Genomic DNA, 16238 nt, shown 5'->3' on the forward strand with positions numbered 1-16238 from the left:
AATCAATGAATAAATTGACAAAAAAGCCCTACTATCCCTTTTGTAACCTAGCCAATTGAGTTCCCTGAAGAAAAAATAATAAACAAGCATTTCTGTGTTGATCCAGAGAGAATGATACCAATCTTTTTATATGTTTTTTTTCTGTATCCTAGCATTTTTTTATGCATGGGGCACAACTGTAATTAAGAGCTGCAGGATGAAAAGATGGCACAGTCAGTGCTGGTACCACCAGGACCTGACAGCTTCCACTTTTTTACGAAAGAGTCACTGGCAGCTATTGAACAACGCATTGCCGAGGAAAAGGCTAAGAAGTCCAAGCAAGAGCGCAAAGACGTGGATGATGATGAAAATGGACCAAAACCGAACAGCGATTTGGAAGCTGGCAGATCACTGCCCTTTATATATGGAGACATACCTCCGGGGATGGTGTCTGAGCCGCTGGAGGACCTGGACCCCTATTACCTTAACAAAAAAGTGAGTCCTCTGCTGGGAGTTTAACAAAGAATTTGGGAGGAGGGAAATTCTGCAGAGTCCTCTTTAGCCAGTAGGTTGGAGGGTAATTTCTATATCTCAAATTATTATCTCAAAAGTAAGGATTACTACTTTTGTTCATTTATACTCACAAATAAAGCATTACGTAGGGGGAATATTACAGTACTGTAAATATGCTGTTCCCCACCTCCGCCCCATTGTATGTGAAGCGGTTTTATTATATCTTTAGTATTCACACATCTGGAGGAAAAGGATTGGGAAAAAAATATTTAACAAAAATGATTTGATTTCTGTGCTATCCTACAGCTATCTGGGTTGCTGTCAGATCTTTAGCATTTGAACAACCTGACTCTGACTTGCTATTAAAAAAAATGGGAAGGTATTCTTGTAGGCAATAAATCTTATGAAATAATCCCCTCTTCCTGCTTTCAATTTAACAAGTCTACAGTTAAAATAATTCTTTGGCCTGGTCCTCTCCAGCCCGCTATCCTTCACGTGCCTATCTCCCAGAATTCATAGCTAGAAAGGTAATGTCAACCTTTCTGGGAATTCCGTATGTTAATGCAGCATTTGGAGAAGGCCACTGTAAGCTTTAAGAGCAGAACATTATTTTTCCTTATAATTTCTTCTATGAGGAAATGTGTAAGAGCAGCAAGATACATGTTTTTATATTCTCAGAGGATACATACCAAATCCTGCTCAATGAGTACTTTCCAAAACTTCATTCCACTTATTTATTCTGAGTAGAGCTCTTTTGATAAAAAGGGCTAAACAAAAAGTAAAAGGTAAAGTTCCTTTTCATACAACCCACTTAGCAGGATGTTTGTAGTATTGTTTGAATGCCTATAACTCTTGCCTAAACCAATTCCTGGTTCCTGGGTTCTTGAGATTTGAGCAAATCTTTAAAAATAAAAATGGTATAATGGCTTTTTAACTTCACTGCATAGAACAACTAGAGGTTTTTTTTTAGCATAAGATCATGGACATAATCACCCCAGCAGATGTATGTTTGACCCCATCTTTAGCGCAGAATAATTGGTATGTGATCTGGATATGGTGACATTAGACGGAGTCCTTTAACACATCAGATCATTTCCTGGTCCAGGTGGCATTTTCACAGCTCCTACCCTCTACAAGGAAAATGGGCCCATGAGGAAGGTCTTCCTCAAGATCTAATGGACTTTGATGGATTCCAGAAGGTTCTTGGAGAGTTTCATATGATCTGTTAGGCTGTTTCACTGAGTGCCTGATAGACTTCTGGCATGAAGGGAAGCTTAGTATGATTCTTCCCAAGCAGCCTCTTCCTATGCTGGTTGACACTGGGATTGGAGGTGGGGGTGTTCCTTGTTTTACCAGGACGTATGGGACAAGATATGTTACAAGCTAGAGTTGAAGGGCCAGTGAAAGGAAAGTAGATTGAAATATAATCTGACTGCGCTGGGGTACAAACTACAGGTAGTTCTCACTATAACTGGATCCAGAACTTCTTTCTCTAAGCAATGGGGTTGATAAGTGAGTCATGCCCAATTTTATTACCTTTTTGCTATGATTGTTAAATGAATCACCACAGTTAAGCAAATCTGGCTTCCCCCATTGACTTTACTTGTTGGAAACCTAAATACATGTCAGTTGCCAATTCTGATCACATGACCAGAGGGATGCTGTGGCAGTCATGAATGCAAGGGTCAGTCTTTGCATTTTTAAAAGAACTTTCATAACTTTGAATGGTTATTAAATCAATGGTCGTAAATCAGGGACTACCTGTATGGTCAAGCCTAGCACCTGTGACTTTAAGTGTGGGGAGGCACTTGTTTAAATTTGACTGCTTCCTGATAGAGAAATAGGAGCAGGAAAATCTCTTGTGACTTTTTGTCACAAGATTTTGCAATTAACGCTGCTCACATTCTCTGTAATCTTGATTATTCACGGGCAGAATCAGAAGTGATGCCTGAAGCACAGCCAGCAACATTATTGAGGACCCCTTTTGATCTGTGAATTCTGATGAAGTGAATAGGGCGCTCATATCCTCAGTTTGGATTCAGTTGTGGAATAAAAATGCATTTTACCCTGGTAGATGACCTTCAACACTTTGAGGGAATGCATCCATTCTGGTATTATTATATCTCTCAGGGGTATTTGATACTATTAACCAGGTCACCCTGCTAGGCTGCTTAGAGGACTGGGAGTTGGATGTGCTGTCTTTTATTTTATGAGGGAGCAGGTCCAATCTGTGATGGATGGGGAATTGAAATCAGCTCATCAGGTAATCAGTTGTGGATATCCTTCCTCTGCTGCGGTTCATTATAGACAGGAGACTGTGAAGAGAGGTCATTGATTCACTGGGAGTGAGATACTATCAATATGCAAATGATACCGAACTTACCATCTGTCAGCTTCTTAGTAGGATAATTGTAACTTTAAATTCATACCAATGGGTTCTAGTTCATGAATGAGAGCTACCAGGAGACTTTCTGAAGATTAAGCAACCGCTATATATCACAATTACCATTCCCCTATCATATGCTAACAAAATACAGAGTATGTCCTGAAATTGCTGGAATTTGAGGGGAACCCGAAATAGAAAGCAGAATATATTCACTACAAATTTTCCCAAACTGTAGTAAAATTAGAGTCCCTATCTGCATTTATTGGGTTTGCAAGACCCTCCACATATTACATAATTTTTACAGAGATTTTGGAAGGCATAACATTTTTTTTAAAGTATAGTCACAGTTACAAAGTGAAGTACGTGAAGCATGGTGCACCATATATCATCTTTTCTTTATGCAGCTTTCCCAGGCATACAAAAGTCACCAAGTGCAGCTTATAATACCGTTTAGTTGTTGAGACGCATGTCCTGATAAAAAGAAGTTTTTAATGAGCTTTCCTTATTTGGTAGCGAAGAACTCTGCAGTGTTACTAGACTTGTCTAAGCCATTGATCTCAATAGATTAAAATGTTGGGGGTGGGGGGAGGAAACAGCTGAGTTACTGACAGATGCTGAAGCTGTTGAGAAACTAGTCTATAATTAAAACCACAGAAAGAAAAAGTTTTTCTCATGCTGTCAAAATCTAGCTTTTGCTCCTGAATGTAGTGTACAATATTTAGATTTTTAACTGGTTGTATAAGTCTGGCTCCATGTTAGAGAAAGTATTTGCTTAGTTGATGAACCCACTACGAATCATGTTGGTTGAATAAGATTAGATAGTGGGACAGAAAGATTACCTTCTATATTTGTAACTGCTGCTTTAATAGATGCTTTTGTATATATGACAGACCAATGCAGAACCCATTTTACAGGTTCTGAATCCAATTTTCTCCATTATTGTTACATTTTTTCTAGACATTTATAGTATTGAATAGAGGAAAGGCAATATTCCGATTCAGTGCCACATCTGCTGTGTACCTGTTAACTCCTTTCAACCCTCTTAGAAAAATAGCTATCAAGATTTTGGTACATTCATATCCTTTTCAAGTTCTTAGTTCATAATGATTGAAATAATGCTATTTCTGTTTTCAGTATTTTGATTATTTAAACTATGGGGGGTTGTTTGTTTATTTCCTGTTTTGCCCGTGTATTTTCTCTTTTTGCCTCTTACTCATTTCTTCATTTTTTATTTTATTTATTTACCCATTTCTGCTGATGTTGCCCTCCACCCATTCATGAAGTGCAGAGCTTTAAAAAAAGATGTTAAAAAGCCTTCCTTTTTAATTTCTGTTTCTCTCCATGATTTCTTGTCTGCAGCCTTTATTTCTCTGATCCTGCTTTTGAATTTTGCTTTACTATACTAAACACCAGTGATTTGAACTCCTGACCCTGTGATTTTTAGATGGTTATCAGGAGGTCCTCAGTAAAATCAATAAGGATATGTGCTTTTTCTTAAAATGAATTCATCTGCCAATTGTTCTTTCCCTGCAGTGAGATAAATGGGAGATTTGGCTTATATTGGAAGAGCCATTTCCAATTCCTGGGGCTGTAATTATGCATATCAAGACAAATCAAATTTCCATGTGAACTGAGTGTGCCTCTTGAAAAAATATCCCTAAATCTTCTGCTAAATTCTCAGGATCCATGCTATTTATAAATTGATTTATTAGATCTTTCACAGATCTAATAATGCCTCCTTACGTAACACCAGCTGCCTGCAATTAGTGCAGGTTCGAGTCCCACCAGGCTCAAGGTTGACTCAGCCTTCCATCCTTCCGAGGTAGGTAAAATGAGGACCCAGATTGTTGGGGGCAATTAAGCTGACTTTGTAATAATGCCGCTTGTGGGGGTGTGTGAAAGCCCTAATAAGCAGGCATATACATAGAATGAAGGCTACTGCTAAGCTTGTAAGCCGCCCTGAGTCTTCGGAGAAGGGCGGGATATAAATGGAATTTAAATAAAATAAAATAAATAAATAAATAAGTTATTTTCAGACAGTTAAACAGATGTTCAAAATATAAACTTGGAGCAGTCTAGAAGTTATGTCTGCTGAAACTCATCCATAACTTGTAAGATGCTGCATTTTGTATTCATCCAATAAATCATGAGGATGTCTCCTTGTTATCCACTGCATAAATGATGAACATTCAATAGACGTTCTTACTAAGGTGCTCCCAGTGTTTTGTTCTGTATGTCTACGGAGATTCTCAGTCATCCAAGTCATAGTTGTCCCAAAGATGCTTTTCACAAGGCAACTGGACTTTCTTTTCTTCTGTATATTCTAATAGCCCTCAAAGCTTTGCATTGTGACTCAAACCTGTCAACTACACTTTGACTTTCTCTAAAAAAAAAAATAGTTGAAGTTTGCTTTATATATACGCACAAAAGTTGTATATGCATTTAATACAACCTTACGTGCACATAGTAAGGCTTTGTTTTCCTTTTTATACAGAATTAAATATTCCCTTTCAGGTAGAAAGCACTTGTGTGTTTTCATGTAATTTTAGTATGGTATAATTACTCTGAATCTATATTACAATTGATCTTGAAAATTGTGAGAGAAGTTTGATTACCGGTTCTAAGATAAACTAGAGCAGACATGTCAAACACAAGGCCCGGGGGCCAGATCCGGCCCGCGAAGTGGTTTCATGCGGCCCGCGAAGCCATCCTGGAAACAGTGAGGGAACGGCCCCCACTGCCTTGGCCCTGGCCCAGAGACCCTCCTTCTGCCAGAGACCGTCAGATCTGTCCCACTCCTGCCCAGGCCCCCATAGGCACCCTTGATGCCAACGATGTAAAGCTGGCCACGCCCACCCAGTAGGCCATACGCACTCTAGCCATGCCCACCCAGTAGGCCACACCCACCCTGGCCATACCCACCCGGCCCCCTGAGGGCAACTGCAATGCTGATACGGCCCTCAATGAAATTGAGTTTGACACCCCTGAACTAGAGCAAATGTAACGTGGAGAAGAAAATTATACTACTCCATTCATCTGTGAAGTTTGCAAGATTTTGTGCAAGGCAGTTTCTCTCCAATTTCAAGGCACACAAAATATTAATGAACAGCCAGTGCTCATGTCAATCAAGCAGCATGACCTTCATTTTTTGCAGTTTTTATACTCCTAACCTCAGTACCTTACAGTGGAATCCTATGTACATCAGATCCATATAGTCAAGTTAATAAGTTTTATTGGTTTGTTGTTTTAATAAATTTATGTATGTCTTTTTTTTTTACTATTTGAACATGTAGTACATTGGACCAGCTGTAGAGACTGAGTAGATTCCATTGTTTCAGCACCATCAACACATACCTATTTTAAAATGTCTCATGTATTTCATGTTACTTATTCTCAATGTAATATGAATTCAATATGAATATGAATTCATATTTTTATGATTTTGAGAGCTATCTTTCACAAATATTCTTTTGAGCCTTACAACCACATTCTTGTCCTCAATGGCTATGTTCTATAAATTTCTTAATGAACAGCCTGGTTGTACCTGTGTGGGGAATGAAACAGACTTAGAAGGGAAACATCCTATAAAAAACTAAATGTTAAGATTCTCTTATTAGAAGAAGGAGGCCCCCAGTTCCATTCTTTACATCCCCATGAATTTTCAGAAAAGGCCTCTGGTCCTTGAACCAATACTGCTTGGCAGAAGCCTCTTTCTTCTTAAGAATCATCACATTGAAAATCTTTAGTAAAATGTGAATAAAAATTGTGCAAGCTAATTTAGCAGTTCATCCCAATAATCCCTTATATACTGTTCTGAGCACCCACTAGATAGGTGAAATGCATATGTAATACCCAGCCCTTCAAATAAAGCAGCTCTCAACATGTTTTATTTTATGCTGCCATCATGTGGCCATTTAATACCTCATAGACAAGAAAACATTTCTAGTAAGATGGTGACAGGGAAGAATTCTATACTGTTGATGGTGACACAAATCTTAAATTATTCTTTGCATGACTCAGCCTTTACCTCACGAAGGAAAGCAAAAAAGTCAAGATGATGGCCATACTACCAGTGTACTAATTTTTTTTTACCTGTGTCACAACGCACAATTAAAAAGAGGGTAGGGCTTTAATCACCTGACTGTGGCCACCATTTTGACTTTTTTGATCCCTTGCAGACACTTCTGGAATTGCTGTTCTTCTTACCACCACTTTCTTAAGTCCTTCTATTAATAAGCATAAAACTGTTGTGAAACCAGTCAAATGCTTGTTGATTTCTCCCTAAAAGAACAAAAAAATTATCTAATTATTCCACCAGGACTACCTTAGAAGGGTGAGGCTAATACGAAGTTGCCTTTGGAAAGTATAAAATCTAACTTTAAATCAGTTTCCACAAGATAAAATGTTAGAGTATATTTGAGCCGTGAAACATGAATGGTTCAGAATTATTAGTGTTCACTAGTAATCAGTGTCTTACAGAGCATAGTTTTGCCCTATAAAAATTCAGCAGATATTGAGCTGAATACTATTTTTCCTCCATGACAAAATGTTCTTCCCGGATTGCTTGTCCTTTCTGTTTTGTGGCCTTGTCAACTTATTTGTATTCTGGTGTTATACTGGCCCCCAACATGTTGCAATTACCTGGTTTTACTTTTAATAAAGAGGTAACTTTTTCCCATCTTTCATTTCTATAAAAATCAATTTATTTATTTTAATTTCAGCTTATTTAAATGTTTACTGTTAAAAAAAACCCGGAACAACGTAGAAAAGTTTGGAAATTCTCTTTGACCATTATCTAAATATAGAAAAGTTACTGATTCTGAAAATAAGCCAAACTCCATTGTTGATGTGATAATTTTTAGAATGTGTTTTCAACTATGTTTTCCTTAATTATTAATACATTATTCAGCATGCTTATTATGTGCACTATTTTGACCAACTGTGTATTTATGACCATGAGCAATCCTCCAGAATGGACAAAGAATGTAGAGTAAGTCAAATTTTATTTCCATTCAACATGTTAACAAATCCAGAAACTGTGTTTTTACACGCAGTAATCAACTGACTTATTCTAATGGCAAGCAAACTTCAATAATGAGTGTCATAACATTGTTTCTTACAAATTATGCAAATTGTCCTGGATTACAGTATTTAGTGCCCATTAAGTTTATGCATAAGAAAATGTGATGTAAACTGGGCCTGAAAGCAAGGCCTGTGCTCTATTTCAGTGAGTTACAATGCTACCTTCATTTCAAGTACTTCCATTGGCATGATTCTCACTAGCGGAAATACGTATTTTCTATAATTTGCAAGCTTATATTTACTTGCCTATAGCTTTTATGTACATCCTTGCATATTGGATAATAATTCCTTGCAGTTTCCTTCCTTCAGATACCTCACCTGTTAAATGTAACATTAAGTGGAACTGTTGCTCCCATCTGCTTTTTGTCCTTTTGAATTATCACCGTGTCATTTCTTTATTCCCCAGAACAGAATCGTTCGCTATTTTAAATTTCTGGCATTTTCTCCCTTTTAATTTTTAATTGGTACCTTTGAAAGTGTTGTGTATATATAATTAGTACGATTAACAATTGTTTTCCTTTAATTTTTGTGCTGAAATTTTCCTCAGATACACGTTCACTGGAATTTATACCTTTGAATCACTAATAAAAATTCTTGCAAGGGGCTTCTGTTTAGAAGGTTTCACCTTCCTCCGGGATCCCTGGAATTGGTTGGATTTCACAGTTATAACATTCGCGTAAGTGTTTCATTGTGTTCTGATTATTTTTCTTTTGAAGAATTTAATAGAGAGCGATCTCAGGAGAAAAGTTTATTCAAGAAGGAAAAGTATTTTCAATGTTTTCTATAACAATAAATCTAATTCCCTTATTCATGTTATTTATTTTTTTTAGCATATCAGAAGCAGTCTGGGCTACAGAGCAAACTAGTGTGTTTGGCCACTTGCTTATGATAAATTAATACACCACTTCTCAAATTCCCAAATTAATTTTCACTAATAACAATATGATTTGTGCATTGACTTATTTAATTTGAAGGTCAGGAAAGCATATTAGTAAACACAAGGTAATTGCAGCAAAGAGAGAGATAAGGTGTTAATTAAAGATCCCCCAGCAAGTAGCCTACGCTCTGCCTCAATTCTGAATAACTGTGGTTTAATTCTACAGGTATATAACAGAATTTGTAAACCTAGGCAATGTTTCAGCTCTTCGAACTTTCAGAGTATTGAGAGCTTTGAAAACTATTTCTGTAATCCCAGGTAAGGAGTGGCTTGACGAAGTGCCAGGCCCCTGGTATTTCCAGCTGTTTTTCGTGTGTTGTCATTGTGTTTGTGTGTGAACTCCCCTATTACAGATATGTGACAGAATTTGTGGACCTGGGCAATGTCTCAGCGTTGAGAACATTCAGAGTTCTCCGGGCATTGAAAACAATATCAGTCATTCCAGGTGAGAGCTAGGTTAAACTCAGAGGCTGACTTTTTAGAACTCCATGGAAGATGAAATCACCTTTTTAAGCATAAGCCATGTTGCTCACTGCGCAGTAGAAGCAAACATAAAAAGCAAGAATCGAAAACATTACTTTCAGTCTAATGTGATTCTTTGCTTTTTAAATATTACAGCTTAAGTTTTGTTTCCAGTCCAGCCTTTGTGTTTAACACATTCTTGCATGAGACATTTGCAGTAAGTGGCTATACAGTTTGCATCTTATGACATCAAGCTTTCCACTTTTAAAGTAAAAGCCAACATAGTGAGGCTTTCATATTGATGCAAATTTTATCATTTTTTGCAGGCACTTCAAATAAACTTGCAATCTGTTGTTTATATGCTTTTTTAAAAATATAATGTGCTAAATATGCAGAACATGAAATATAGCATGGGCCATGCATGGGGATTTCCTAGAAGTTGTCTGTCTTCTCCAAACCATCACCTGTTTTACACCATAAGATTTAATCCAGTATCATTAAAATAGTTTATATCATATACACTTATTAATAAACATAAACTGAGGCACATTGTTGAATACTTTACGAAGCGGTCTCACAATAAAGGTTTGGGCAAGAAACACAGCAAATGAAAATAATGTGCTTTTCCACAGAGATACAGCATGGATAGCAAAATCATATGTTTTGCTTAGGCCAAGTGTTTCTCTGATTACATACAATGTATATTTACCTAGAAATATAAATCTATTTTATTTATATATTAAATTTGAGATCAGCGTATACTTAACAGCTACTCATTCATGTTCATAGGCAATCAGGCTTTTCATGAAACTCACAAAGACAATTCATTTCATTGCCATACCGCATGAAAAAGTACTTGAATCAACACATTCTTATGAAGTCTTGAACACTATATCAAAATTGTTTTTCTTCTTCTTGGCTTGCAGGCCTGAAGACAATTGTAGGGGCCCTCATTCAGTCTGTGAAGAAGCTCTCAGATGTCATGATCTTGACCGTGTTTTGTCTGAGTGTATTTGCACTAATAGGGCTCCAACTTTTCATGGGGAACTTGAGGCACAAATGCCTGATTTGGCCACCAGACAATTCTACTTTTGAAATAAACATCACTTCCTACTTCAATAGCACAATGGGAGAAAATGGTACCTTTGTAAATACGACAGTGACCACTTTTAACTGGGAAGATTATGTCAGGGATGACAGTAAGAACTGATTATTTATTTTGTTTGTTTATAAAATGTATTGGCTGCCCATCTTACCATAGGGTAACTCTGGGCAGCGTACAGTTGCATCTTAGTTAAAACATAAAATGTTAAAATCAAACCTTAAAACTTACATTCTTTACGTTTTAAGCTTTCCTCCAAAGGTTTTCCTTAGCAGATATGGTGCATTCCAAGCAAATGATATAGTAGTTGGTTTGCTAGTTCATTCTGTTCTTTTTTACTACAAGTAGTCCTTGACCTATGTCCACAACTGAGACCAAAATTTCTGTTGTTAAGTGAGACATTTGCTAAATGAACTTTGTCCCATTTTACGACCTTTCTTGCCAAACTTGTTAAGTGAATCACAGCAATTGTTAAGGTAGTAACGTGGTTGTTAAATGAATCTGGCTTCTCCATTCATTTTGCTTGTCAGAGGGTTGCAAAAGCTGATCACATGACCCTGGAACACTGCAATCGTCATAAATATGAGTCAGTTGCCAAGCGTCTGAATTTTGATCACATCACCATAGGGATGCCGCAACGGTCATACGTGTGAAAACGGTCATAAATCACTTTTTCAGTGCCGTTGTAACTTCGAATGGTCACTAAATGAACCGTTGTAAGTTGAGGACTACCTGTAATGATGCAAACATTAAGAAAATATGTTAAATTGCGGTTTAAATGGTGGCAAATAGCATTTTGTACCATCTTAGATTGTGGATGACTTTTTTTTAAAAAAAAATAGTGATACATTCCAGAGAGACCGCCATACTAGTCTAGTAGAACACAAGCCAAAAAAAAGTGATTAGGGGGCATTTAAAAGGCCTTTCCTTTTTGCTGAATTGAAATACTATTCAGCCATTCTTCAATCAACAAAAATTGATGCCAACATGATATTCCTGTCACCATGGCTATTGTGCTTCCGTTGCTTCTGCTCCCAGTCACTTGGATCTTCCTCCCAAAATGGGAAGAAAGCCCGTGGATTAGAAAACCCCGGCCCCCACGGGGGGGGGGGAAATCCCTAATTGCTAGAAAAGTTCTAGACCAGGGGTCTGCAACCTGGACAACTTTAAGACTTGTGGACTTCAGCTCCCAGAATTCTGAGAGCTGAAGTCCACAAGTCTTAAAGTTGTCTAGGTTGCAGACCCCTGGTCTAGACACTCTGACATCCAGACAAAAGAGGAATGGCTGGGGAGGCCTATGTTGAGATTAGAGATTGGGGGAGGGGGAGGGGGAACCTTCAATGAGCCATTTGAAAGTCACCAGCCTCCCTTTAGGACCCAGAAGGTTTCCCCCTGCAGATGAGGGCTTGTTCCATTTTTCCAATGATGAAAACAAATTTGATCTGGCTTTAGCTGGCTTCTGGGACAGCCTGGCACTGAACTGGAGGCTTGCTTTCTCCTCAACCAATAATGAGTAAGCCATTTTGATATCAGGATGAGGAGGGCGTGTGGAAGAGACCAGTAACAGTCTGCTCATTTCCCTGAAAAGTAATGGTGGCAAAGACTAATAGTTTCTGTACACTTTAAGGCTATCCTTAGATGATGTCAGAATACAGGAAAACATTTATACTGCTAAAGATGATATATTGCAAGCACTCATCAGCTAGCAATGACTTGAAGGCAACTTCATACACGGGGAAAAAGTTGGGGAATTTTTTTTTGCCATAATTAGATGCAATTGAAAAATATCTAAAGATTTACAGATTTGTTCTGACATGTAGATGGACCACATGTCCAGCAGATGCAAAAATCCAGAGGGCTCCAGTGTGACCTTTTTAGACATTGCTGGCAGTTGTAGCATCTACAGCATTAGTGGGAGAGCAATGCCCCGCTGAGTGCTACATTGAACAAACAGATCAGACTTTGTACAAAAAGATTAATGGAGACAGGCTTGGCAACAAGACTTAAAACAAGAAGAAAGTAATATCAGAGCATTTTAAACTCCCAGAATATTGATTACAGATCTCAAGGTTGCTATTTTGGAGCAAAGAAATGATTCCAACATCACAGAATGAGAGACTGCTGAATTCCCATATGTCAGGCTGTTTCACAAAGTCTTTACAAACAAACGAGTGTTTAACACATTACAGTTTCTAACTATAATCTGTTTCACATACAATCTGCATCTGTATAACCACTCTTTTCCTCTCCCTTGCTGCATGCTTATTCCAATCTTACGTCGGTTTAATCCTCCTAAGCAACTTATGAAGTGACCTGTAGCTCAGAAAAACTTGTGCCTTTTAATAAAATGTGTTAGTTTGAAACAGTCCTGCCAGACTCTGATTCTTAACGACCATAGACTTACACAGTATTCCTCCTATAACAGGGGTAGGCAACCTCGGCTCTTTTATGACTCATGGACTTCAATTCCCAGAATTCCTGAGTCAGCATTCTGGGAGTTGAAGTCCATGAGTCATAAAAGAGCCGAGGTTGCCTAACCCTGTCCTATAACATTGTTGTAATATATTGGTTAGTCTTTAGGATTCCACAAGTCTATTTAGCTTATTTTTGCTAACAGTAACTTTTAGTGTAAGTAAATGCACCCAATTCTCTTTCCAAATAGGTCACTTTTACTTCTTGGAAGGACAAAATGATGCTTTGTTGTGTGGCAACGGTTCAGATGCAGGGTAAGAGGATAATCTATTTTATACATACATTATTTATATAATAAATTACCGTACTTCTTTGGAAATTGCTGCTGAAGGGATGGTTAAGGGCAAACAATGTAACTTTTTAAAAAAACTATCTGAAGTGTTTCAAATGTGATAATATGGGGGTGGGGCAAAAATTTGCTGCTTAAATATTTGCAGCTAAATTTAAGCTGTAAATATTGGAGATGGAAGGAGGTATGAACATTGCTCCACTTCTCTTTATCAGCCTAACTGTATTTATTTATCTTGAACCTTGGAAACATTTCTAAACTCAAAATAAACCTCTTTCTTTGTTTCTGGTCATGAACTGTTATTTAAAGAGATACTGATCTGGTAGGACTGCATTTTATGAGACTGCCTTAAGGATTTAGCTTAGCCAATCTATAATTTTCCCTAGTTAGTATTGAAAAAGATCAGCCTTTCTCAACTTGATGCCCTCCAACGTTTTGCATTTTAACTGGTTTAATTCTTCATCCCACATTGCCAAATTAAAAGTGATGGAGGGCATCAAATTGTGGTCAGTCTTTGTGTGTAATTGGTATTCTTGGATGATTTCATATTACATTTACAACTGAGTATAATTTTCATTCTATTGAAAATCGACAGGCTGCTTGCTCAAGCCTCAATCTGTAGTAAAGCATACATTGATTAGGATAATCTTTAAAAATGGCAATTTTTTCCTTTTTCTAGTCAATGTCCAGAAGGATATATGTGTGTAAAAGCGGGTAGAAACCCCAACTATGGCTATACAAGTTTTGATACCTTCAGCTGGGCCTTCTTGTCACTCTTTCGGCTGATGACTCAGGACTACTGGGAAAATCTTTACCAACTGGTGAGGGTCTTTGTAAGCAGGAAGTACCAGTAGTAGCACCAAGGCTGACTGTGTAAAGCAGCATTTTAATATAAGCACCTGAATGAATTGAAAACAAAAGCTCACAACTGTTATGTCATGGTGAACTGCTTCTGAAGCATAACAGTTGTATACTCAAATGCTCAAATAAAAAACTTCAAAGTCTACTTATTTCATTGAGAGTTAATTGTATATATAGCAAGGTCTTAAATTTTCATTGCATGAGGGCTACTCTAGGCTTCACTTGACATGCTGAGTGAGGCCTGTGTTCCAAAATAGGTGGGACTTCAAATTGGTGATCATTTTGAGAGAGAGAGGTGGCAGAGTGTGGGAGACAAATAGGGGTCTGCAATCTTGAGGCATTTTTTTCCCCTTCTGACCTCCAAATTCTCCACAATGTTAATGAGTACCCAATACTTGTCCCTATCCTCTGTGAGTGAGTTGCTGGCCAGAAAAGGAACAGTGATAGGCTACACGCAGCCAGCGCTTTTTCCATCACTGGAATCCAACTTCGGTAATCATTTTGGCATGAACATTGGAGCCCTTGGGCAACAGAGAACCATTCCAACTTCGTTTTCTAAAAGGAATATATGGAACTGTATTAGACTGCCTCGTGTTATTAACCCCCACAGCCATAAAGTTTGCTGAGATAGGGACTCTCTTACCAGGAGATACCAAGGAAATGAAGCCATAATGTCATGGACCCAAAACATGGGCTGCATTCCCTTCCCTGATACCAGGAGCTATTACTGGTTTGTGGGAACCTTCCCTATAGTCCTGTAGATTATGGATAAAACACCCAGGCACAGTGTTTTGCATATGCTCAGTGGATCATGTTATAATGCATTGTTATAATTACTGTTGGTTTTTTTTTCCACCCAAAAGACAAATATTACTTTCAGGTTCAGCAACTTGAAAACTTCAAATGTTCTCATAAGCTCTAACAGCTCTCATAATTCCTATCGCTCTTATAAGAGCAAAGTAAACTTGACTATCTGTAGGGGAACCATTTCATCTATTCCTGCATTGGACCTATAAATAATTCATTTCACAAATCAGATAAAACTGAAGGGGTAAGATAGTATTCTCTGCCCAGTTAAACATCCTCCAGATGAACTGGATTTCAACCTCCATAATGTTCATCTTAGGGATAGCTTTTCGAAAGGAAATGGGAAGAAAAGTGAGTAAGAGAAAGTGAAATAGAGAACACCGACCAGCATCCCACTGCTCTCTACAAAACAAAGTTTTGCTGGTAGTGTATTGCCTGTGCTCCAACTCACCATACTGCTCAATGTAATCATTAAAATTTGCCAAATGGGTACATTAGAAGCAACGATAATATTGCACAAGTACAGAAATAACAGATGGGCTATATTTATGCAACATCCGTGGCAGGATGAAATAGCAAATGCATTTGCTTGAGGTAACATGCTAAGTTTGGTTAGTGTTAATATTCATTAACTACTGTGGCTTAGCATTTTGGTTATAAGGTTAAGCGTGTTATTCTTAACACACTCTTCCTAATTTGGTCCCTAGCCAGTGATTTTTGATGTTATCTTGAAATACAGCTGAGTGAAGCAAAGATTGGTAATCTATACTTGCATTCCAGATATTACTGAACTTCATTTTTTTATTGTTCCCATCATTGGTCATCCTGGCTACTGATGGTAAGAGAGTTCCAATTAAGCAATGCCTGTAGGACCATACATTCTTCCCTGCTGTCTTATTGTGCATGTGGACAGAATTGGAAAAGTCTCAAGTGGAATGTCCCAGTTATCCTTAATCTCTTCTTTATGTTTAAGATAGGGGAAGTACCTCAGTCTCAGTGATGAAGGGAGGTGAGTTCCGTCTGTATTAGCTCAGTAGCCCAGATGAGTCTTGTCTATGATAATTACAGCAGTTGTAGGTTTATTTCTAGATTAATTTTGTACATAAACTCACACATGTACCTAATACAGTCAGACCATCTCACCTAATAAGATTATGAACAGCATTTGTCTCATGTTCATTCTCTAGACCAGGGGTAGGCAACCTTGGCTCTTTTATGACTCATGGACTTCAACTCCCAGAATTCCTGAGTCAGCTGACTCAGGAATTCTAGGAGTTGAAGTCCATGAGTCATAAAAGAGCCAAGGTTGCCTACTCCTGCCCTAGACTATAAGATAAAAGGAGGCTAA

The 16238-nt window shown here is 37.8% G+C and overlaps 1 protein-coding gene across 1 annotated transcript in view; it reads left to right on the forward strand.

The window, feature by feature from the left end:
• Positions 1–204: 204 nt before the first annotated feature.
• The window catches only part of LOC310642007 (sodium channel protein type 2 subunit alpha-like), a gene marked incomplete at both ends in the record, with an annotated part of 63679 nt that continues 47645 nt past the window's right edge, over positions 205–16238 (forward strand). The window contains 9 exon segments of the mRNA XM_083365384.1: positions 205–474; positions 3836–3946; positions 7771–7868; positions 8508–8636; positions 9064–9165; positions 9167–9342; positions 10286–10558; positions 13124–13187; positions 13902–14043. Coding sequence (XP_083221510.1) covers positions 205–474; positions 3836–3946; positions 7771–7868; positions 8508–8636; positions 9064–9165; positions 9167–9342; positions 10286–10558; positions 13124–13187; positions 13902–14043 — 1365 coding nt within the window.

Source organism: Vipera ursinii (assembly GCF_947247035.1).
Source record: "Vipera ursinii genome assembly, chromosome: 1".
Lineage (NCBI taxonomy): Eukaryota > Metazoa > Chordata > Lepidosauria > Squamata > Viperidae > Vipera > Vipera ursinii.